Raw genomic sequence first — 25,660 nt, 5'->3', positions numbered from 1 at the left:
GAGTAGGGTAGAGGATTTGGTGTCGGAGGTGGAGTTAGAGGGGTTGGACAAAAAGGAAGAGGATTTAGCCACGATGGTGGTGGAGTTGGCAGTGGCAGTGTGTAGGGTAGAGAGTGGAGAGTTTTGTGCCAATGGTGGCATAGGAGGAGATATGGGTAGTGGTTATTTCAATGGAGGAGCCGGTGATGGTGCTGGAGAAGATAAATAGAGGCTATATAAAAGGGTATTTTCATTATCATAAAAATTTCTCTTAGTTGTTCATGATTTGCACATGCTTACAAGGGGTATTTTCATTATATTGTTGTCATATAATTATCACATAATAATTTATTAATAGAAATAGATAAATGAACCTTAACGAAAGTTCAAGTTGAGGTATTTCCAATAGTTTAGGAGTCACTATAGAAAATTGTGACAATTCAAGAGGTGAAAATAGAACTATTCATATTTATACTTAGAATTGGTGAAATTATAAAAAAAATCATAATAAATAGGCAGGAGTACAAGAAGGAAAATGATATTGATTTATTATGTAAATCACCCTTGAAAAATAAAAAGAGTGAATTTGCAAAGTGCAAAACCATGTATATTTTTGTAGCAACTTGCGCATTTAGAATAAGGGTTAAGTATATTTTACCCTCTATACTTATGCCCAAAATTAGTTAATCTTCTATACTTTAAAAAGTCTTAAACCAATTCTTATACTTATGACTAAAGTGAGTCTATTAGTTTTCTATTAAATTTAACTAAGTACCATAGCTATTTTAGTAATTTAATTGCATTATATCAAAAACTGCATCTCTTCTCTAACAAACATGATAGGGTCATCTTAGTTATTTTGATGTCATTTAATTAATTTTAACGGAAAAACTAACAGTTTCACTTTAATTATAAGTATAAGGATCCGTTTGAGGCTTTTTGAAATACATAGAGGTAAAATGATTAAGGATAAGTACATAAGATAAAATATATTTAACTTTTAAAATAAATATAAAAATGCTCTATTTGCATACCCTTCCTCCGTATCTTTCTAGAGTAAAATGTTATTAATTTTAGAATTATATTTCAATTTAAATTATTAACTAGAGGTTAATACTTACAAAGTTTTACAACGAACATAGGGACTACTTTAAAGAGTTAATAAGCTAATTAAAAGTATTGGAGAAATTAAAAAAAAAACTCAAACACACACACACACATATATATATATATATATTTGTCTATCGTAAAATTTCACGTCAAATACAAAACCTTTAGCTATTTCTCTCTCATCAGATTAAATGAATACTATTCTGATATAGAAGCGTCTAAGGAATATATTAAATGGTGACATTAAAAATAGGTTTTATGTTGTACCTTGGAGAAAAAATAGACAGATAAACTTGCATAAAATGATGCCACTTTTCTTTAAAATAATTATGCTTCGGTGCGCCTCACAAACTAGAGTTGGTTAACCTTTTATTCTTATATATTAAATAATATTTATTTTATTTTTGCTAAACATAAAAATAGATTTATTCTATTGCATGAATATTTTATGTTAAATTTCAGAAATAAAAAAAAAACTAACAAAGAAAAGAGATCTTGTGGTTCCATATATTTAAGGATATAATAAAAACACTAAAAAATTAAAAGTTAAACATGTGGTTATTTATTTCTTAATTATAATTTTGATTTAAAAAAATTATATCTATCTTTTAATAATTTAAGATCTGGTTTAAATTAAAATTTGAATTGAAGTCTATCTTCTGTATAGATAGAGAATCAAATTTAATTTGAACTCTTATCTCATAGGAACGTGGGTATACTTATGAAAATTGACTATTATAATATTAGGATTCTGAATTTTAGTGGGGTTTGCCAACCTAAAAAACACAGAAAACATAGCTGGGCAAGTATCCTTGTAGCTAAAACCGCCTCTATCTCTTTGCCTCCTGCCATCGCAGTTCACCCGATTCTTCGTATCGTATAAAACCCTAGACACACAGCAGGCACGAGAGCCTTCCTCGATCTAGACAGCGCCGCGTATAATGGAGGAAGCATCTCACCCTCCTGCCCTCGTCGACGGCGGCGAGAAGAACGATTGGAGCAAAGAGGACGACGAGCTGATGGAGGATTCCCAACCCCCAGCCCCCGAAACGCAAGCCCCTTCTGCCGCCCCCCCGGAAGGTCCAAAACCCTTTTTGATTTCGAGTTCTTGGATCTGTTCTTGTTTCTTTCCGTATATTGGATCTTCTGATTCAAGTGGATTCTGTGCTAGAGATTAAAATTTGTTATGTTTTTCTTTTTTCCTTCAAATTTGATGTCTATTTGTCCCCCGTAATGCTTCTTTGTTTTGGAAACAAAGACTGAGAGAGGTGGTAATTTAATGTTCCGGAAAGTTTGATGATCACCCCCCTTTTGTTATCTTCCTCTTTAGAAAGTTACTTGCCTTAGCCCCTCTCTCTCGACGATCGACGGCGCCGCTACCTCTCTCTCTCGACGAACCAGCCGATGACGACACCCTCGACGCCGATCTCACTCTCTCACGCCAGTTTTCCTCTCTAACTCACACCGTTCTACTCCGTTTCCTTTTATTCTCTTCTTTTATTTTCTAAATCTTTCTCTCTTTTTCAGAGAACAAGACTTCTCTGTGAAACAGAGAAAATACTAGGTTTTCTCTGTTAAATTAGTAGATAAATGATTATATGAATGCAATGATATATACTATTCTCATTGTGGTGCATTAATTGTTGTACGTTGATGTATTCTTTATGTAATTGTCTTTGATATCTACTGATCTCATTTTTACTATTAAATGCTTATATAAATAATAGATATATTGAAATATTGAATAATGCTATGTGTAGGTTGTCATTGCAATATAACTTTTTTTGCACACAAACATGTATAGATTATTATTAGAATGTAATTGTGTTGATATTATTTATTCATTGCCGTATCCTAGACGTTTCATATCCTAGGTTTTGAGAATTTGCTGTATCCCTGTATTTGTATCGCTGAATCAGTATCTTGTATCCGTATTCGTGCTTCATTGACTTTAGTACTTTATAATTAAGCTCTGTTTCCTTCAATTACGATGAGGTTTAGCATTCTGGTAGTTTTTCTTAGCCAGGCTTCACTATCCTCTGATGCTAACTGTCTTGTTCATTTTTAGATGTTAAGGAAATTCAAGAAAGTCTTCAGTCAGTGCAGTTGGAAGCAAGAGGTAGTTTTGTACTTTTCTATATTGCACACTTTTAACAGTTATTAGGACAGGAATGTCAAACATATGTTGCATCGACCAGCTATATTGATATTCTTCTTCCATTTTTGCTTTATAATTCAGTTAGTGATAAAGCTTGGTTTCTGGACACTTGCCTTATGTCCATATCTTTATTCATATGTATTCCTTGAAGGCGTAGTTTTTCCATAACTTTTGTGGGTAGGCAGTTGCTTTTTATCTGTTTTCCCCTTGTTAATATTGCTTCTTATGCAATTTCAGTGAAAGATGAGGAGTTGGCTACAACTGAGGAAGTTGAAGAGTTGGATGAGCAGGAAGACAATAAAAAAAGACACTTAAATGTTGTTTTCATTGGTCATGTTGGTAAGTTTGTCGGTTTAATCCTGATGCTCTCTTTATTTTTGCCTTTCTTGCTTTTTTTTTTTAAAGTTGCTTGGTTGTTTTTGTTGAAGTTTCTAGATAGTTTTGCAGAATATTTCATTCTATATTTGTTGATTCCTGTTTCGTGTGAGACTTAGTTGAATCACTTCTCAATCTTGTTCTGTGGTGGAAGTTCCTATCAAAGTGTTTTAGTTTTTGTTGGGGAAACTCAGTATAAGTATTTTCTTTTCACCCTTTTGGCAGTTTTGAGATTTTCCATACTTTTGATTTTTAACAAGGAGTATTGGAGAAGCTATAGAAATGTGTCAGAAATTTGATGGATGGCCTAGAACTTTTTACATGGACGTCAATTTTAATCTACAACCTTGCCATTAACGTTAAGGCTATGCTATCCTAAGGTGCTGCTAAATGGAAGGATCTTATCAACATCCATGAATGATAGATCATAGATTGAACTACCGAATGCGCACATATTTATTAATATACAAAACTTATAGTCGTATACATCTAGTTACCATGATACATCATGAATATGTAGGAAGTTAATACTGAAGTCTCAATACTAGTTTGTAACGAATAAGGATGTTGCACCATGCATATAAAGTGAAATGTGTTAACTAGAAATAACTTATATCTCATTGTTTTCAATACCGCATACAATTAATTGGTTTAACATGAAGATACTAGTTCCAAATTCTAATGCAAATGAGGTTAATTCTTGATAACAATGGATAGTAAAACTAGGTTGCTATACATTCTTTATATATTCAAAGAAACCAATTAAAATTTAGCAAACAAAGCAAACTACTTGATCAAACTATTCAGATCCATAAGCAAATGAGAACATCTATTACTGCAGGATTTAATCCACTAGATAGAAATGACATAAAAGCTGAAAGCTAATGCAGGAATGATGAAATTAAAAGAATTAACCACTTGAATAACTGACTGATTTTAGTTAAGAGGTCTAGGGTTTGAAAGAAACAAGATTCAACAGGAAGCAACTATGGAAGCATTAAAGACAGAAAAGTTGCTTCAGAAGAGAGATCTATGTGTAGAGATTGAACCTGCATATTCTCTTCACTTTAGGGCATCAACAAACTTGATTTGCATCAGCAATTCATCTGTATATAGGGCAAGGCAGTGATAACAGTAATAGAAGAAAATAAGGCAGCAGCAGCGGAATGAGGAAAGACAGAGACATGAGGAAAAATAGAGGACAAGGAATACATGTGTTCTTTGATAGACTGTATCTTTAATGCTCACAACTGAGTATATGAGTATAGCCTGGATCGCATCATGATGAGGAGAGAGAACAAAGAAGAGGAGGATTATAGCTTGGACCAGATCTGGACTAAGAATCCTATTAACTCTAGTCAATACTGTTTCAAGTTCGTTTGGGTTGAGTTAGGATGATTCTAGCCCGACTTGGAGTCCTAGTACCTTAGAGTTAGTAAAGTTTTAGTTTGGTCAGACCTATAGTTGACTTGAGGTATTATCATCATCTTCTTCCTCTTCTGACATGATGGCTAATCCTAGCATTCACATCATGATGCTTCTCTCTCTCTCTCTCTTAAAGCAAATTCATGACACATCCATGATATTCATGCTGGCACAATATACGCATATTGGGTGAGACATTAAACTTTGGTGCCAAGTTGCAAGGGACAAAATATAAGTACATAAGTTAGATTCTCTCTCTCTCTCTTAAAGCAAATTCATGACACATCCATGATATTCATGCTGGCATAATATGCGCATATTGGGTGAGACATTAAACTTTGGTGCCAAGTTGCAAGGGACAAAATATAAGTACATAAGTTAGATGGGTACTGAAAAAATTATTCCTTAGAAAGTGGAAGAGAATAGAAAGAACAAGAGGTAAGAATAGATTAGTACTATGCTAAGGTAGAGAGGTGTCGACTCTTAATTTTGTGATTCACCTGGTTCCGTATTTTGGTTTCTGTTGGGTTATATTTATAAATGAATTTAGGTTAAATCTATGTAAAGCTTTATTAGAATTGAGTGAGGTGCTGGATTTCCTTTTCTTTATGAACTTGGATTTGATTTCCCCTAATTTTCAGGAACTAGATTATCTTCAAATAGACCATATTCAGTTGGATAATGTTCCCTTATTATTAGGACTCTTCAATTTTTAATTTAAAGTATTACTGTATTACAGTTTTATTTTTTACTTTTATTTTTCTACATTTTCATTTTATATTGCCTTTATTTATTATTTCTTTTTCTAGTATAAATTATAATTAATATGAATTTAAAACTTTTCTATAATGCTTGATTTTGTTAAAAAAATAACTATTTAATATCAAGTCCTATTTTATATTTTGAAATGTAAAATGAACTATTTAAACAATATAATTTAAGTTTGAGATAATCAATAATATTTTAAAAAATAATCGATATTGTTACATTGGTTTAAATACACTTACACCCTCTAAACTATAGCCTAATAATAGCATGATCTCTTAAAGTTTAAAATGCGACAACCAAAACACTTTTAAACTAATCGGTGTTGCAGTTTGGCGCTATACCTGCATTTCTATTTTTGACCCAAAATAGTGTGGTGCGTGAGGGGCCTTAGTCAATTTTATGACAATTATGCCTTTAGAATAGAAAATTACTTTATTATATGATCGAAATACCTTTCATTTATTCTTTTTCCTTTACATCCCTAAACTGAATCCAAACCATTCTTCCCTCCCAACCCCAACATAAACCTTTCAAAACATCTCATAATCTCAAACTCACAACTCAACATTACTTGATGACATTACAATTTAAAGCAGATTATGATCATCAATAGTCGCCAACTTTGATGGATTTTGAACTATTGTCGAATAGGTCAAAACTAGATTCAAGATGTTGCAAAGAAACTAGAAAAAAAGCTGATGGGAAACAAAAGCAAAATAAGAGGGGTCATCGATATTAGCCACTAGTTGTCCTTATGGCAATTGCTTCTACTTATTCTGTTTGAAGCGAGGTAGGGAAGGATGCAAGGAAGGAGATTATGCAGCGAGGCAAAAGAAAACAAGATATGGAGGAGTAGGGGAGAATAGGGATGGCTATGGAGGCACTAGGGAGAACATGGCCGTGTGGCCAAGGTCAATTGAGAGGAACTTCAACTTGACAAGGATGGGGAAGACGGTGATGGAGAGGATTGGCAAGGGAGGGACCATTGCATGTTTCACATATGGTGGTGATGTGGAGGATAATGGAGATGCTAATGTCAGAGGAGGTATGGTGGGGACACAACTTTTCGTCACGTTTATTTTCGTAGGCACAAAAGGGTTGTACCCGTGGCCTTTTAGCTTAACGAGGGTTGTGACTAGTCACCTTTTAGGGTTATTTTTATCTTCTTATCTTTTACTTTATTTTGCCTATATAAAGGCTTGTAATCATCTTTTATGGGTTAATGAACATTTTGAGAGTTTTCGCATATTGAGTGTTTATTGGTGGATTCTATTGTCGGTGGATTCTGACACCTCAATTGGTGGATTCAACGAGTTTGATTATTTTTTCTACTTCTTAACTCTTCTATCGAGACGTCCTGCATTAACTTTGGCCAATTTTATTCCTTGTGCTAAGACCTTTGATGCGTCACATATGGCTAAATTATACTTAGCCCATATAGTCAAGTTCTATGGTCTTCCAAAAATTATTGTTTTTGATCGGAATGTTCGCTTTATGAGCTATTTTCAGAAAACTTTATGGCACATGGTTGGCACAAAATTGAAATTCTCTACAGCCTATCATCCTTAAACTGACGGTCAAACCGAGGTCGTTAATTGTAGTCTTGGAAATCTTCTGTGCTGTCTCATTAGTAATCATAACCAAAACTAGGATGTTATTCTTCCTATAGCCCAATTTGTATATAATAACTTTATTAATAGGTCTATTGACATGAGTCCATTTGAAGTTGTTCATGGTTTTAAAGCACGTAAACTTTTAGATTTGTTGTCTATGTCATCTCATGCTAGAGTCTCTGAGTCTGTTGAAGCATTTTGCACATCATGTTCATTCGTTGCATCAGGAGATCACTAAGCGAATTAAGACGAGCAATCACCAGTATAAAATACATGCCGACTTGCACAAACGTGCTAAGAAGTTCGATGTTGGAGATCATGTTATGATTTGTCTTAGACCCGAATGATTCCCTTTAGGAGCTGTTTGAAAGTTGCATGCCCATAGTGCAGAACCTTTCTAAGTTCTGAAACGTGTAGATGCTAATGCTTATGTCATTGATATTCTTTCTAATTATGGCATTAGTTGTACTTTTAATATTGAGGATCTAGTAGTCTACCAACTATTTATGCACATCCCCACCAAACCCTATGCTACATCTACTACTCTTCCAGATATTCCTACTGTGCCATATACCACTTCTCCTTTCTCATTCACATAACAAGAAAAGATAGACGCTATTTTGGATGATTAAATAACATCTACTGCAAAAGGATGGGTTCATCGTTTTCTCGTTCGATGGCATGGGTGACCAGAGTTTGATTGTACGTGAATTTCTTGCGAGGAGTTACAGTAGCTTGACCCTAATATTTTGGAGTACTATTAGAGCTACACGACTAAGTTGAGTTTCTTTCACCCTGGGAGAGTTGGTGGGGACACCGCTTTTCGTCACATTTATTCTTGTAGGCACAAAAGGGCTGCACCCGTGGCCCTTTGGCTTAATGAGTGTTGTAACTAGCCACCTTTTAGGGCTATTTTCGTCTTTTTGTTTTTTTTAACTTTATTTTGCCTATATAAAGGCTTACAACGTTGGTAGATTCCGACACTTCGGTTGGTGGATTCCATGGGTTTGATTATTTTTCCTACTTCTTAACTCTGCAATCGAGACATTGTCTTGCATCTAGAAAATGGAGGGAGATGCTAACAAGGGCATTCTTGTCGATGCGTCGGATGGCGTGGAGATTGATCTTGGCTGATGTTGGCAATCTCGTCCAAGATATGATGACTTGCAAGGTGGTGTTACAAGATAGGCGATGTGTTTAGAGTAGATTTTGAAATGGAAAGGAGAGAAAGGATATAAGATTAGGGTAGATGGGAGAGATGGTTTCAAAATTGAGAAAAGGAGGAATCTGAGAGAGGAAAGTTGTCTTGTTGTCATCCTTGCCCAATCAAATTACATCCCATATGATATCAACCAATAGAAATGTAGAACAATGTCACGTGGATAAGGAGGAAACAGTAATATCATATTTTATGTTAACACATCCTCTCCATCTCAACCCTTGTAGTTTCGGGGTCTAATTATTGCATTTTAAACTTTAGGGGATCACTGCAACATACTGCCTGTTTCTTTGAATTAGTATGAGTCATCTCTCCTTATTCTAGGGGTGAGCAAGCTAGGTTTTACTTGTGTTCGGCTTGGAACTAAATTTATCAAGCTTGAACACAAGACAAGTTGAAAAAACAAGCTAAAATCCTAGCTCGTGTTTGGCTAGAAAATAATTCAAGCCAGCTTATGGTTGGCTCATTTGACTTGGTAAGCTAAGCCAAGTTCGTTTAGTGCTGGAATAAAAGATCTAACTATTAGATCTCAATCTAATGGCTAGAATACCTATTCACTACTAACCAAATTTCAACCGTTAGATTTGAGTTTTGAGTTAACAATTGCTTGTCTTTGAGTAGCTTGTATTTGACTCATTTATTAAAGTAGCGAGTCAATCTCGAGACATAGTTTGAGCCTAACACGAGTTATTTGCGAGCTACAACCTAGATTGACAAACGTAATTGCAACCATACAAACCTCAAAAGAAATAGCAGTATCTAATGTAGGTTTTTGAGGTTTTTTGGCATCCAAGTGCGGCTCCCACAAGTGTCTAGTTCCTATGACAAAAGATTGGCTACTTTTCCTGATAGCATTAGGAATCCTTTCATGAATTAGGTCTAACCCAACTTCTGTGTCAAAAGATTGATCTTTTACTAGATAGGTTTGGTGCAGATGATGTCCACAGGTCTGGAAAGGGGTTGGGTCAGATCTGATCAGATTTGAATCAGGGTTCCTATCTGAGTTTTGTGTCCTAGGTCGATACTGATATTGGTTGAAATATGATATCTGAATCTATATCTGTTTATCCATGTAGTTTAAAATACAATGGAGATAGTGAAATAGTGACATGAAACTAGAATAAGATTTGATTATGTATTTTTATGGGAATCTGACAAACACCCTTTATATAATATATATAGGGAAATTTTCAAGAAACCCCTACATTAGGGACTTTTTATGGTTTGAAACCCTACCTTATCATTTTTTCTATAAGGCACCCTGTCTTCTACAAAAAATTATCCAATTAACGCCCCATTGTTCATGGTTCGAAGTTTTGGTTTTCAGTTTTGACCCCTAGAAAAAAATGAATATTTTAGACCGAAATAGAATGCTTTAGCCTAGCCTATTGTGTACCAAAATAAATGTCAAAATCAGAAATCTTGATTGTTTCGGCTTTAACCAATGATTTGGTTTTACTTTTCATTATGTTTTGGCCATTATTATTCCGTCTCCGGTGAAACTTCTAACTATGCTACTGTTACTATTTTAGCACCGTAACGGTTTCGTATTACAAACTAAGTAACTATACCTCTCAAAGTATCAAATACTCTTGTTGAGATAATAGTTTGAATACCCATTGATATAAGTAATCTAAAATTGAAATATAAAAATCAGTAGGAAGAACTAAACAAACTTATATAATTGTGAGAGTAAAACCATTACATGAGGTCTTTCGAGTATTTATGAGGGTAACTTAGAAATTTAAAAATATCACATTGAATAAGATCAACTATTTCTTTCTAGATTCGTTTATGTTAAGTGACGTGAGTTAAAATTAACTTAAATGGGTATTTTTTTTTCCTAAAAGGTAGGGATTTCTTTTTGGGAAAAAAGCAATAAGGTAGGTATTGAACTATAATAAACCCATAAAATATGTATGTTTTTTGGTTGCAAATTTCCCTTATATATAATATGGGGTTTCACTGGATTTTTCAGATATATTATAGATCCGATCCATATTCATCGAATACACCATAAGTTTACGATACATATCTATTTCCATATTTGGAAAAGGTGAGTATGGATATGATTTTACCACTATCTGATTCGTGTCCAATTCAGTTTCACCCCGTTCCCCATATCATTAGCCAATTACTAGTTGACTCGTTGAGCTGAGTAGTAAGTAAAACAAAATTACTCAAATCAAACCATGGTTAGCGGGATCGGCCGATTCAAATCTAGGCTCAATCCTAGTCAAATGATTGTGATCTACCCGGATTGTATAGAATTGGTTGATCCGGATCGAGATCAGTGGGACCATTTTGGTGTAGGTAAGGAGGGTGAAATGCAAAAGCCAAAAAGGTAAGAATTAATGGGTGGGCCTCTATCCTTTTCCCAGTTTGACACGACAACAAGACCAACCTCCACTCCTCTCCTCCTTGCAGTAAATGTCTCTCTCTCTCTCCTCTCATGCCAAGTGATACAAGAGGAGAAATTTTAGAAATAAATATTGAAAGGAGCAGTGGTACCTTTATGTACTTCAGAGGCAAAGATGATGATGACGATTTATTCTTTCATTTAGCTATTATGTGATACATCTGAGATTAACAAACAGACCATAGATACAATTCACAAATAGAGGAGTACGGCTGATGAGGAAAAAACAATCATAATAATAATAAGAATAGTTAATTATTAAAGCTAGGACCAATTTGCATATTATGACGAGGATTACCATAGAGATTTATGAGACGCAGCTCGATATTTGTCGAACTTTTGACTTTTGAGTAAGTTAATACTTTTTTTAAACATTTAGGGTTCATATGTGAAATATTATTATTTTTATTATTTTGTCATTTTTTCTATATTTTTAGAAATGTTTCTGTTCTCCCTTTTTCGAAGGGATCACCTCTCCTCAATGATAGAATTTTTAATATTATTTAGAATTTTACGTAATTAAAAAAGACCGTTTTGATCCAGGCAACCAATACGGTTAATCTGGCCGATACGTATCGTTCTTTTGGAAGGCTGATCCTGATCCTGATTTTTCGAACCTTTAATCAAACTAATACTGAACCCACATTAATCTTATATGATGTTAGATGGACTCATAATCTTACTAACCAATAAAATCAGAAAGGGCAGGCTCTTTGCATATTCAACTCTAGAAATGGAAGAGAACCCAAATTCGTCACGAGCAAAATGAAATCTTGTGATTACATGCCTAATCTTGTGATTATATTTTTTTGCCTTTATCGGCCTAATGCATGAGATTAGCCAAACAAAGTTTGAGTTTCAGCTGAAATCTGGTCACTTTTGCCATTTCAGTTGGAACTCAGTTATAAATGATGCTTCTGAAACATCTTCAGTTTTGGATAATTCTGACTGAAGCAAATTTGATTTCGACTTTCCATATAATCAATTTTGACTGCAACTTTAAACATTGGCTCTTATACTAAGATGTACACTATATTGTTTTTAAATCATTGCTTGCTAGTTGCTATTGTAATTGTCTAATAACTCATTTTTAACAATCTTGTGTTTCTATGCTTTTTCACGACTTCTAACATAAATTCTGTTTTCTGCAGAGATTTTTTTGGTTTTATTTTATCTTTTCTGTAAATTTTTTTTTTAACAAAATGCTTCAATCTGTGCAAAAGTTAGATGCAAATCGGTTGACCTTTTCTTTCTGCAGATTGTGCTTCGTTTAACCATGCAAATGCTCACAGATTGTGAGCTCTGGACTTTCATGTTCACTTATGTTTGTATGAAATACTGAAATTACAATATTTTTAATACTCATATGTTACTGTTTATCTATGGATACAGATGCTGGTAAGTCAACAACTGGAGGGCAGATTCTTTTTCTAAGTGGCCAGGTTGATGACAGGACAATTCAGAAGTATGAGAAGGAAGCAAAGGACAAAAGTCGAGAAAGCTGGTATGATTATTTTTGTTTGAATCATAGCAGTTATAACTTGTTGCTTAAATATTGTTTATGTTCTATCATCTTTGAAGTCTTCTTCCATTTATAGATGAAGATTTATTGTTTGAATCCCTTATTCTTACTAAAAGTTATAAACTTATAAGTGTTCTATATTGTGTATTACATACATGTGCCATTTTCTTATGGGCCTTTATTTTAAGAAAACGACAATCTCACAGCCTAGGCACTGCCTTAGGTTGAGTATGTCTGCTTCGTTTAGGTCTGTTTAGGGGTGTCCACCTCAGTATATTTTATCTTGTTTTAAGTGTAGGTAAATCTTGAAATTGAAATTCATTGTAGATGTTAGATTTGAGAATTCTAAAAGGCTTGATATGGTTCTTAACTTCTTAGTAGAGATACAAAGATATTATTCTATTTGCTGTCCTGATACTAACGTTTCTTCTAATCATCAATTTTTTTTCTAGTTGACTTTTGAAGAAACCTTTATCTCTGTGTGTTAGTCTAGCACCCACTTAACACGATAGCACCTAGTCATTAGATTGCCTCTTATCCACCTGTCTACTGCAGGCAAACATTTTTCTGGACAAGTGGGTGTGCAAGCTATTTGCTCATTTCACTGTTGGCAAATAGGTTCCTTTTTCTCAGAATAACCTATAATATGTCTTGCCCTGTAGATTTGTTGAACATTACATTGTGATGAGCTCATGCTAATTGTATTTTCTAGAGTTGGGACCCTATACTGATAAGCTAAAGCAAGCAAATTAGTACAGGGATCCTTGGGGATTTTTGGTATTTCAGAAATTGGGTGTTGAAAATGGAACAGTATTCATCATGAGATGCCATTTAGTCAGGTTCTGTTGAGTTAAAGACAACCTGGGGCTTTTTCAAAGGCCTATGACAAGGAAGAATGGCTGATTAAGATTGGAGATAAAGGAGTGTTCAAAATAAATAAGGCAAAAGAAGGGGTTAGAATACAATTTTCCCATTATACTATTATGCACTGGCTAATTCGCTATTGCTAATTAAGATAGCCTTTTAAAGGCTGAAAAGAGAAATTAGTTCTTTTGTAGCATTCATGCAAGATACTCCACTTGAGCAGCTTTCAAATTTTTTTTTTCTGATTGCTGGCTAGTAATTTTACTACTGTGACTTGTCAGATGATGATTAACCACAAAATGGAAGGTATTTTACATGCAAAAATAGTATATTTTGAGGGCTAAAGAGTGGATATGACTTTGCATGGGTACTGTATGATTTAACCATGATAGTCATATGGTTAATTGCAAGCACATAGTTAGTTTTGAAGTTATATTGTAATTATCAGGTGGGCTATTATTTTGTAGTTTCAGTTGCTTCTCGTGTTCAAATATCCAGAAAATGAGGGACTAGGGTAAAATACCAGTGTGGTTCTTATGATTTCGTTGTCCTTCCGTATTTGTAGGTACATGGCTTATATTATGGATACGAACGAGGAGGAGCGCGTTAAGGTCTATTTACTGCCAGCAATTTCTCATACTGTTTTAGTTCATCTTACTGTAGTTTTTGACTTTTCTCTTTGTGTGGTTTTGTGGTGGTCACTAGAGTTATCTTTTCATTAAATTTTTCTACGCTACGCATAGATGGTCATAAAACTTGGGAGTTGGGACTTGAACTTTGTATCTTTCGATCTTCTGAGTGTTCTTATTTTGGTTAATCACATCTGCACGCATGACGCGGTGCACTTATTAGAATTTGAGTTTACTCTTTTAGGTCACTCTAGTTCACATGCATATAAAGCGGTGTGTATTTTCTGTTATAGTTGCATTACTTATCATCATCACCTGGATTATCACTGCTACCAGTGTTTTTTTTCGCTTACTATTTTTTATTTATTTTATGCACTCCAGGGGAAGACCGTTGAGGTTGGAAGAGCTCATTTTGAGACTGAAAGCACAAGATTCACAATTCTAGATGCTCCGGTAGCTCTCCATCTTTTCGGAATGTGCTTTGACATTCTGTAGATGATTTCATATATTATTACATTAAGCATTTGATTTGGTTACATATTTAAGTGTGTTGAGTTGAACTTCATGGCTAGCTACACCGCAGATCTTTGCAATGAGAGTAGGGCATCTGACTAAGTGGAACCTTGGGTAATATCAGGGATGAGACAATGAGACAAAAAACAAAGATTGGGTCTTTGAGCCTCAGGAACAACGAGGATTCTGTTACTTATGGGTAGTTCCTCTGTTTAGGGCCAATCCAGGATAAGATCACCCAAAGCTTATTTGACCATTAACCTTATCATTTTCAACTACAATAGTTTCCTATTTTCAGATATTATTAGATCTCTGTATAGTGTATAGACAAGAATGTAGGTATCCCACATTTTATTGAAGATTTTGCTATGGTATTTTTATACTTATTTAAGGGATGCCTATGAAGTTCACTATTATTAATTATGAACCTATAAACTCCTAAATATGCACCACCTTATCCCCCAAGCCTTTTAGAGCATTGTCTTTGATATATATTCCAACTCTAGTAAGGTTAGGTTGGGTTGGTTGACCCTTAGTGCTCGCTAATTCTTCTTGAGTTTAATTGGCAAATCTCAATCCAGGAATGACCGAGTTCCAAAAGACCTGCCTATGTGGAGGGTCAGGAAGATCTATGTGCTTGGCCAGACTGATCATTTGTGCCTGCTGCATACTTATTTTTTTGCCATGAAAGACAAAGTGATATATATTCATCTATAGTTGCTAGCTTGCTACATTGCTATTATTTCCAGTTTGTCATGGAGGATCTGTTTGTTGTTGTGTCTTCTTTTCGGTGTCTGCGGTGTCCGTGTTTGCCGATCTATCATGTTTTATGTTTCATTATTCTGTTGAGTCTTAGATGTCCAAGGTTTAAGTTTGGCGTGCTATTTAATTCCTTGGGGATATTGCAGACCCTACCTTTTTCATCTCTCTCTCTCTCTCCCCCTTTAGAATACCCCGAGTTAACTTTAGAAATTGAGGATGGTACAGTTAATGAAAGAGTCAGAATATTCAAATATCCTTCAAAAATTGGTCATCTACCTACCTTTTTTATGCTATGTTTAAGAGGAGAAAAAGTTGCCTATCATGTTGGATAATTGGCCTACTGGTTTCATAAAAGCCTATCAGGTTGGGGTGATCATAAAAGGTGAGGACATATTTGAAATTTCTCATTTTTGGTTAGGAAACCCAGTAGGCGAGATAACTTTCTTTTTGTCCAGTAGATAGTAATGTTATTTGGACATGAAAATCAAAACAGAGGAGTCGATTAAAAAGCTCCAAAAAGTATATTAAGTACAAATTTCTCTAATTTCTTTTTTTCTTTGATTATTTTTCATTTGGCCAATTATCTTAAATGCAGGGCCACAAAAGTTATGTTCCTAATATGATAAGCGGTGCATCTCAAGCTGATATAGGTGTTCTGGTAAGCATGTAGACATAAATTATTCTTTTATGTTGCAACTCAATTATCTATTAACCAGTCTTATTATATCTCTTGTAAAGGTCATATCTGCTCGTAAAGGTGAGTTTGAAACGGGATATGAAAAAGGAGGACAAACCCGTGAACATGTCCTACTTGCAAAAACATTAGGTGTTGCTAAGTTGGTTGTTGTTGTCAATAAAATGGACGATCCTACTGTGAAATGGTCTAAAGAAAGGTTTGTTTCATCAGTTTTTTTTATTCTTCAGCATCTTTAGAAGTAATTGGAAATTTAGGTAGGGATACTTGATTTCCTGTCAGGTATGATGAGATAGAATCTAAGATGGTGCCTTTTCTGAGGTCTTCAGGTTACAATGTTAAAAAAGGTAAGACAACCTAATTTCTTATGATATATCTCAATATCTTTTCTTTCTCAGTTTAATGTTAGTTATGCAACCAAATGCAAATGTTTGTTGATTGTTTGATGCAGTTCCTTGGTGTACTTATTTATTTACCTATTTTGAGTTCTAGTAGTCTTCTGAGAAAAAAATAAAAAGAAAGGTAGCCTTCCCCCCTTAACCAATCATTTCTTCTGTTTTCTTATCACCCTTTGATGTTGTCATCATATTGGGTAAGCTATCACAATGGTACCAGTTTTTTTTTTTTTTTCATTTTTACTGTGCTGCATAGCATCTTTAGCATATCTTTATTTTCATTAAATTGGAGTTCCTGTTGAAGCATGTAGATATAGAGAAAGAATCAGTTATCTAGAAGTTTCTAATTTGATTTGCTTGATATGCTTTTTGGCTCATATTTAGTCTCAATATGCTTAACTTGAATAATAACTTCTTTTAATATGTTTTAGATCAATTTGTCTTTCATTATTATTACTACTACATCTATAAACTATATGGTATCATTTCTAAGATTTAGTCAAGATGAGTGGAGCATGAAAGTAGAATAACTTATTTTTCTAGTGATGATATCGTCAAGTATATCATTATGAAACTCCAGTGTTTAGTTTTCAATTAATTATTTCTGATAGCAAGGAAGAAATGCTTGCTTTAGGCAAAAACTGTGCTGCTAAAGCTTTATTGTTTATGTTAATAAATTGCTTTTTAGATGACAGACTGTTTGCTTAGTAAATTGAAGAACCTGTGTCGTAGGGTAGCAATTTGAGCCTCAAACTCTGAACCTTGTCATGGTGTTGGATATTTGAGTAGTCTTTGATAGCTTTTTATTGATGAGCTGAGACTTGAGAGCTACAGAGGGAATGAGTGCTTATGCTTTCTTAAAGTCCTTGTGTGGAAGCATTTGCATTGAAATGCTTCCACAAAGAGTGACTTTTTTAATAGATATGATATTTGGTAACCACTATGCAGCACTTGTTCAAGTTTAATCAAGTTGATTCAAGCTCAGTGAAGACATTGTTCAGATTATGCAGATTATCAATGTTGAATTAGGGATCTTATTTTTCAATTTTTATAAACATTGAATAAATTTGGCAAGAAGCCTTTATGAATTAGGCCACATTGATTTCCAGGTAGCTGCCCAAAATAGATGCCACAGTGTTTCACCTAAGTAGCAATATATTCAAACTGACGATGGCATAACCCTTATAATTTGAGCTTCATGTATTTTGTTAAATAATTGAATACTGAGTTTAAACTATAAAAGGGAAATTTCAAAAATTTTGTTTGATTTCTTTCTATTAGATTTCTGGTGAATAAGACCATTGCAATGAAATAATGGTCTTGTCTAGTTTATAACTATATAACAAGATTCTTTGCCACAAAAAAGTAGAAAATTATAAAGGCATAAGTAAATGTCTACCAAATCTATCTACTTTTCTATTTTAAAGACAAGTAGAACAACCATAGTTTATGCGCATCACTCATATTTTTGTGAAGTGTACAAATGGTTGGCACATTGTAAGCTTCATGTATCTGAGGCAATTGCTTTGGAATTGAGGTACTTTGGTTCTATGATACGTAAGGCTTTTGTAATACATAAGGCAAAGTGATGTGAAACAATAATATCGTTAGGATTCTAGGAACGATGATGGTTAGAAAGAGAAAATGAATCACCTCCATTCTCAACTAGGGTTTCACACCCAAAACTCACATTGGAGGTAAATCTCAAAAAATTTCATTTCTTCGTTGACCTTGATTGAGTAAGAATCTTGCATATATAGACCTTATAAATGACAATAAGCAAATACCACTTTAAACAATTGCAAAAAAGTAAATATAATTTTAAACACCATAAATAACAGACGTATAATAAAAATAATTGACTTAAGATTAATTTTTTGAAGAGGGAATTGCACTTACATGTGCCCGTGTAATATGTCAGTGATTTCTGCATCATTCTCTCCAAGTGGGAGAGAACTCGACCGCGTCCCATGCAGTATACATATTACTCTAATCCCACAGTTTTCTAACACTCCAAGTCACTTCAATCAAGTCAAATATTATCAATCTTAGGGATGAGTTTCATACCACCCTTAGATAAGTGTTTCACACCCAAATTTTCATATGATAAGACTTGTTTTTAGTGAATTCAAGCAATGGACTAAGACTTTCTTCATATTGCTCTAGCCCCTATAAGGCTCTTACCGTTCCAAGTCGCCTCAATTAAGCCAAATATCATCATGCTTGAAGATATGCTTCACAATCTCACTCCCTCAAGCTAGGTTTTTATACCCAAATCTTCCTAATGTTAAGACTAATTCTCAATTTTAGAAAGGGCACTGATCATGGGGACAAAAGAAGTCGATGGGGACGCGATAGCTGTGGATAGGGGTTGGTGGCTACAAGCAGGCTATGGTAGGTAGGTGGTGGAGTTAAAAAAAGATGGCGTTGGCGGTGGTGGAGCGATGTCGGCGGTGTTGGCATCTGTGGAAAGCTACACTAGCAGTGACGACATCAGTGAAGAGCACTACTTGCAGCGACAACGTCAGTGGAGAAGTTGCTAGCTATGAGGAGTTTATGATAGAGAAGAAGGTTGATTTAGGTGATAATGGACGATTGAATATTGCACAAACACTCCACATTTAGTTTGATCTTGCTTTACGATTTTGTAATGACAGCTGGTTCTTCTCGTTCCTCCACAATGGTGATCTCCTCATGCAAGTTGAAACTCATTGTACTTGACGTGAGGTGGAGGTTGTGATGATTTGACATTCGTGATGTAAGTGACGAATGAAGGATGTGTAGAGCGATATAGAACCTGAAAGGTGGGCTATTTATGTCCAGTGGAAATGGTAATAAAGTTTGGGGAAGATGGGTAGCATGGGTAAATTAATGGGCAATAAAGACTAAAGAGGTAGTTTGGAGAAGATTTGAATCCTAAAAAGTCATTGCTTTGATATCAAAATGATGTGAAATAATGGGATCGTTGGGATTTTGTGAAAGATGATAGTTAAAAAAAGAAAAGGAATCATATTTCATACATCCATTCTTAACTAGAGTTTCACACCCAAAACTCAAATTGAGTAAAAGGCTAGCATGTATATAGGCCTTACAAATGACAATAAGCAAATAACACCCTAAATAGTTGCAAAAAAATAAATATAATCTTAAACACTATAAATGGCAAATGTATAATAAAAATAATTGACTTGAGACTAATTTTTTGAAAGATGAATTGCACTGATACTGCATTGATATATGTGCCTGTGTAATGCCATTGATGTTCGCATCACAAAGCGTTCCTAGATTAATATTTTGAGCATTGGGTACACTCCTTTTTTTAATGTAGTAAATCGTAGGTTCCAGAACAAATTTTAGCCAATGCTTTTCTTTTAACATCTCTTAGTAGTTTGTTTTTGTATAATGTTAACAATCTTGTATTTTCTAGTTAAAGGTGCTAAGTTATAAATATGAAAGTCATTTTTAATCAATAGTATGGATATTCTATATGACCAGATAAGCTTTATGGAGCAGATTGTTGGACAATTAGAAAATGACATATGTAGAAATAGAGCATGATGAGATGAGGAAATGGATGATAAAGAGATTAAAAAGATAGAATAAGTAATGACCGCATCCAGGTGCAATTTACTGATAGTACTTAAGGAACACATAGACCCCTTGAATTGTTCATTTCTACGGACTCTCAATTTTTTTGTGACACATCGACTCCTTTAACTATATAAAACCTTCGAAATGCCTCTTCCATAAGTTATTTGTTAGATTCTTCCATTAAAAAATATCATGTGTCACATGATCAATTTTAGACTCTCTATGGTCCATTTTACCCTTATTTTAGAGGAAAAAAGGAAAGAAAGATGAGAGTAAAATAAACCATTTATTATTAACACTATTAGGGAAGTGAGATATTTTTCATAGTTTAGGAGTCAATATATACAAAAAAAAAAAAGATGAGGGTACATGTAGAAATAAGCAATAAGTTTATTTTATTTCCCCTTTTGGGCTCCGCTAGAGAACTGGGTCTTCGCGAGACGATCTCTAGGCCAAGAGCCATATTTAATTGTTTTTTTTTTCCATTTTGGGCACTCAAGAAGGTGGCATTCAAGTACAAGTATCCCATCCATCTCATTTGCCCATAATCACCACCATAGAAGGGCAAAAAGTGAAGCAAGCTATTATCCCCACCTACAGGGAGACAATGTCTTAAGTGTAATTATCCCTTATAGAGAAGAAATGTCTTATAACCTATATACCCAATTCCCCAAGTGGTTGTTGACTAAAGGTCCAATGGTTATCAGTGGTCATTATCTTTTTGTGTAATTTGCAGATAAATGCTACTTTCTACTTTTATTGGTGGTTTTCCTTTGTCCCTTGATACATTTGTAAGGAGAATTATGTCCTCTGCAATCAATGATCGATATTTCAGAATAGGCTAGATAAATCTTTATAGCATACCAAGTGGAATTAATTATTTTCCTCTTGGTGGGTGTGATCTTGTCATTTGATTTGATGCCAAGGTTGCAAGGTTGTAACAATTTTGGAAACTAACTTGAGGGTTTTTCTTGTTAGCTGAAGCATTTTTTTTCTTTCATTTTACTAGTAAGAAGAAGGTCAGTCCTTTAATAATTACTGCATGCTTCCTTAGATGTAAAAAAGGTTTATGTGAATCCTCATACAAAAATATTGTATTTTCAGGTGTTCTCATAGATATTGAAGTATGTTGTTCTTCTAAGTCTACATGCAGCATGTGAATGATTCCTTAAGTAAATCAGCCAGTATTGATATATAACTTCAATTCATGATGACATGATATAACTGCTTGTTTCCTTTTTGTATGCACACCCATACAGATGTCCAATTTCTTCCTATCTCTGGTTTGGTTGGTTCCAATATGAAGACAAAATTAGATAAAAGTGTTTGTAATTGGTGGAATGGTCCATGCCTCTTTCAAGTTCTGGATTCCATCGAGGTTCCTTTACGAGATCCTAAAGGCCCACTCAGGTATAAGAATGATTCTACTTTTTTATATTTGTTTGGGTTTTTTCATAATTGACACAAAACTTTTAACATATCATAATTGCCACTACATTATTTAACATATCATAATTGCGACTAAAAATCTTTAAAGTTTTAACTCTTTCAAAATTGTTATATTGGTTAGTTTTTAATAGAATATTCCTAGCAAATACTTGTTAAGGTGAACAAATACATGTAAATAACTAAATGTCTTTGAATTTTAAAGCTAAAATATTTATTATGACTCTTTTCTTACAAAAGAAGATATTCTTCTCTTCTACTATGATATTGGTATCATTATATAGCTTTAGTACTATTTAAGCAGTTGAGATAATTACATTTTACCTCCTGTAATTAAGCTTTAATTCAATCACTCCTATATAGTTTCATTTGTGTCACTTTATCCCCTTATGGTTATATTTAAAATGAGATCATTACTTTTCTATCATATTTGCCCAATTTAGAGGTTAAATTTGTAAATATTTATTAGAGACAAAGCTGTAAATAATTGGGTAAGTTTTTTTATACATCTAAAATAATATTGATCAGATTTCAAATGACAGATATATAACGAAAACATATATATATTTAATATATTTGTCATATCTTTATTATTCGAAATCTGATAAGTAATTTTAATGTGTGAAAAATTTATCTAATTATCTACAACTTTATATCTTAAAATTTGATCTGTAGATTTGTCAAATATAATAGAAAAAGTAATGGTTTTAGTTTGAATATTACAAAGGGGATAAAGTGACAAATGAAATTATAGGGGAGGATGAAATGAATTTAGGCCTAACAACAAGGGAGTAAAATATAATTTCCCCCAAGCAATTTATACAAAGGCAAAATGATCTTTTCTTTTAATGTAAGTTTTGTTTTAATTGTGATTAGTCAGATTTAATTGAAGGGGTGTCATTTTTGAAAGGGCTCACTAATTTTGGTGGCAATTATGATATTTTGAAAGTTTTGGCAGCAATTATATAAAAATCCCTATTTGTTTACATGATCCATATTTTGCATCCATTTGTTGCCCAAATTTCAAGATGCCTTTTTGTCACCCACTTGTTCCCTTTTCGTTTTCTGTTTTTTCTTTTTCTTTTTTATTTTTTTATTTTATTATTTTATTTTATTTTTTTGGTGTTTGTGTTGGGAGAAGTGGGTGTAAGCCAGTTATATTTTATTAAGAGAATGGGTTGCCTCCTACTTATCCTATTTGTGTTAACTTGTCACAGTTTTTTGTATGCAGAATGCCGATAATTGATAAATACAAAGACATGGGAACAGTTGTCATGGGAAAAATAGAGTCTGGAAGCATTCGTGAAGGCGATAACTTGTTGGTCATGCCTAACAAAGTACGTCTTGTTTATATCTTTTCTCTTCTAGTTTAATTTCTTCTGGATGTGCTTAGGGAAATTAATGGTGAATTTGCTGATCTACAGGCTAATGTTAAAGTGCTTTCCATATATAATGATGAAAATAAAGTAAGACGTGCTGGGCCTGCTGAAAATGTTCGAGTCAAGTTGTCTGGGATTGATGATGAGGATATCTTGTCTGGCTTTGTTCTTTCAAGTGTCGGTAAGTTGTCAGCAGATTTTGTCTTTTTTACTGTTTTAAGAAGACCTCTTTTTGATGGCCTCTTTTAAAATTCATGAATGTATCGGTACTACCTCCAAACTAGGAAATCTTGCCCTAGGTTCCTTTTAGATGGGTTCTGATATTTGATCATTTTAGTTTTCGGTATAGATGGCATTCTCATTAAGAGATTTGGCAAGTGTTGTTGCAATCAATATGCATCCGTACATCTCCATGTATGTGTGTGAACCATTGAAATGGCATGATATAACTAAGTTATTTATTGAATATTACTTTGTTTCTTATTTATTTGCATGAGGATAAAATTCAGCATATGGAAGCTTATAGCATTCACTGTTTTGCAATTGAGAATGCTTATAGTATTTGTATCATTCATTCACAAGAACTACCTATTTTATGCAGCAAATCCGGTTGGTGCTGTTTTTGAATTTAATGCCCAATTGCAAATTCTGGAGCTGCTTGACAATGTAAGCCCCCTCCACCCCCCTCCCCAGGATTTAAATCCGCAATAAATGTGTCTGGAAGTACGTGCCAATGGTTGAATACTACCAATCTGAGATTGGATGTGTTGACTCAGATCTGGGTGTAACTCAAATGTGTCTACCTTGTTGATATGGATGAGATCTAATTAGGGTTAAATTCAATCCTTATATGACCTGATTTAAAATCTCCCAAACATACATGATGTTTAAATGTTGCTCAAATATCTTTACGAAGAGATTTTTAAAATTAATTTTTTTTTAACCTTGTGTTGTTACAAACAGTTCAGCAATGTTCAGTACTTTTGGATAGTAGTGCCTACATAAACTCACTACTAAATTGTTATTTACCTGCAGAGCTGAAAACCTTATATTGTTATACTATATCTTTACAAAAATATTTTCAAAATTTGAGATGTTCTTGTGTCATTACAAACAGTTCAGCAATTTTCAGTACTTTCAGATAGTAGTACCGAACACATTACAATATTGTTATTCACCTCAGAGCTGAAAACCTTCACTTGTTACTTGGCCTTTTTAACTCAGTTGTATCTATAGTTTGCTCCTATGCAGATAACAATTTTGATCAGATATTCTGGTTCACTTGCCATGCTTGACATTTGTGAACATCTATTCCTAGTTTTGCTTGTTTTGTTAGAATTCCAGGTTGAGTTATTTATCTGTATAAAAGATAATCGTTGTTTCTGGTCTTTTATTGTGCCAGGCAATCTTTACTGCTGGCTACAAGGCAGTGTTGCATATCCATTCAGTTGTTGAGGAGTGTGAGATTGTAGAGCTTATAGAAGAAATTGATATGAAGAAAAAGAAAGAAACTGACCCTAAGAAAAAGAAGCCAAAGAGGAAGCCTCTTTTTGTGAAGAATGGTGCTGTTGTTGTTTGCCGCATTCAGGTATGCCCATTTAGTCACTTACAATGAATATAAACGAGAGTGAACATTAGTACTTACTAGTACTAATTCTGTACTGAAATTTTCAATTTAGGTGAATAACTTGATATGCATCGAGAATTTTGCTGATTTTCCTCAACTGGGAAGATTTACTCTTCGAACCGAAGGTGCAACTTAGAATGCTTCACTAATAATCTTTTTTCTTTTTTCGGAGAAGATTATCAGTTGTCTGTGTCAATTAATGATAGTTTTATTCTTTTACAGGAAAAACAGTAGCAGTAGGGAAAGTCGTTGCAGTTCCACCTATGGGAAGCTCGACATTTACACCCTAATACAATTTTGGAATTGATGGTAAGTATTGTTTCTCTTTCCTAATTCATCAGAAGGTGATGCTGGTGGAATAAAATTTGATGTTATTATAAAATGTGCAGTCATCTCCTTGACCCATGTAGTTGGTAGCCTAATTTGTTTTCTTTTCTTTATATTTTCATTATTCATATTTTACTTTGGTTGGCAGATATTTTCCTTTGGAAGGAGCCGTCAAAGTTCTGAGGGGGGTTACGCGATTCCATTATATCATTGCTTTTGCCTGCCTTTGATTTGTTCTGGCTCATTTCATATCGGAGAAACAAAAGTTGAGTTCTAATTCTTAGTCATCGCAATGTGTTATTGCTGGTTTGATCATACTTGTGTTTTATCCATTATTTTCAAACTATATTCACCCATTACTGAGTGAAAAGCTAGTTTGTGTTACTGCGGGACCAGTACAGATCTATCTATTTCTTATTTATATACAGCAGAGTTCTTCTCTGGGTGTTGTTTGGCTGATGAATTGTGAGTGATAGCTGTTTGGCTATAAGCCTCTAAGAGAAACACGAACGGGTGTGATATCTTTTGGTTCAGTATTGATAAGAAATCATCCGCAGCATTATTCTCTTAGAGGCTTCAATCCGGGTCAACGAAGTCAACTGCCTGCATTTTTCTATTCAGTATTTGGGTTGAGGCCCTTTTTACGAGCTCTATCCTCATTTTCGGAGGGGGAGTACCTTTTCTTTAGCTTCCAACATGAAAGCTATCTGCTCTTATCCCTTGGTGTCAAAGGGCGAGTTGTCTTCTTCTGGGTCGGCTGACCCTGGTCTTTTTCGAGTTTATGATATGATCCGCTCGGCCGAGCTTTTGTAGGGATAATTGTTTGTTTATAGGTCATGCCATCG

At 34.1% G+C, this 25,660-nt stretch overlaps 1 protein-coding gene across 1 annotated transcript; it reads left to right on the top strand.

Moving 5' to 3' along the window:
* The first annotated feature begins 1,869 nt into the window (after nucleotides 1-1,869).
* LOC140762709 (uncharacterized) lies at nucleotides 1,870-25,256 on the top strand. The gene is made up of 17 exons (XM_073100615.1): nucleotides 1,870-2,169; nucleotides 3,158-3,208; nucleotides 3,485-3,586; nucleotides 12,459-12,570; nucleotides 14,018-14,063; nucleotides 14,463-14,534; nucleotides 15,952-16,014; nucleotides 16,095-16,249; nucleotides 16,333-16,397; nucleotides 21,296-21,446; nucleotides 22,714-22,819; nucleotides 22,907-23,042; nucleotides 23,463-23,527; nucleotides 24,264-24,449; nucleotides 24,541-24,613; nucleotides 24,711-24,797; nucleotides 24,964-25,256. The coding sequence occupies exons 1-16, from the start codon at nucleotides 2,031-2,033 to the stop codon at nucleotides 24,776-24,778; spliced, it is 1,590 nt and encodes a 529-aa protein (XP_072956716.1). The 5' UTR covers nucleotides 1,870-2,030; the 3' UTR covers nucleotides 24,779-24,797; nucleotides 24,964-25,256.
* Nucleotides 25,257-25,660: the final 404 nt, after the last annotated feature.

This window comes from Typha angustifolia, chromosome 7 (genome assembly GCF_048772165.1).
Source record: "Typha angustifolia cultivar Huaian chromosome 7, ASM4877216v1, whole genome shotgun sequence".
NCBI classification, from domain to species: domain Eukaryota; kingdom Viridiplantae; phylum Streptophyta; class Magnoliopsida; order Poales; family Typhaceae; genus Typha; species Typha angustifolia.
The sequence above is the reverse complement of the archived record's forward strand: the minus strand, read 5'-3'. Positions and strand labels throughout refer to the sequence as shown.

Excerpts from the sequence above, each read along its gene's own strand:
- LOC140762709 (XM_073100615.1), top strand. The coding sequence starts at position 2,031 with ATGGAGGAAGCATCTCACCCTCCTGCCCTCGTCGACGGCGGCGAGAAG. Across the intron at positions 23,528-24,263 it reads TTCTGGAGCTGCTTGACAAT|GCAATCTTTACTGCTGGCTA; the intron begins GTAAGCCCCCTC and ends TTATTGTGCCAG. Across the intron at positions 24,450-24,540 it reads TTGTTGTTTGCCGCATTCAG|GTGAATAACTTGATATGCAT; the intron begins GTATGCCCATTT and ends TTTTCAATTTAG.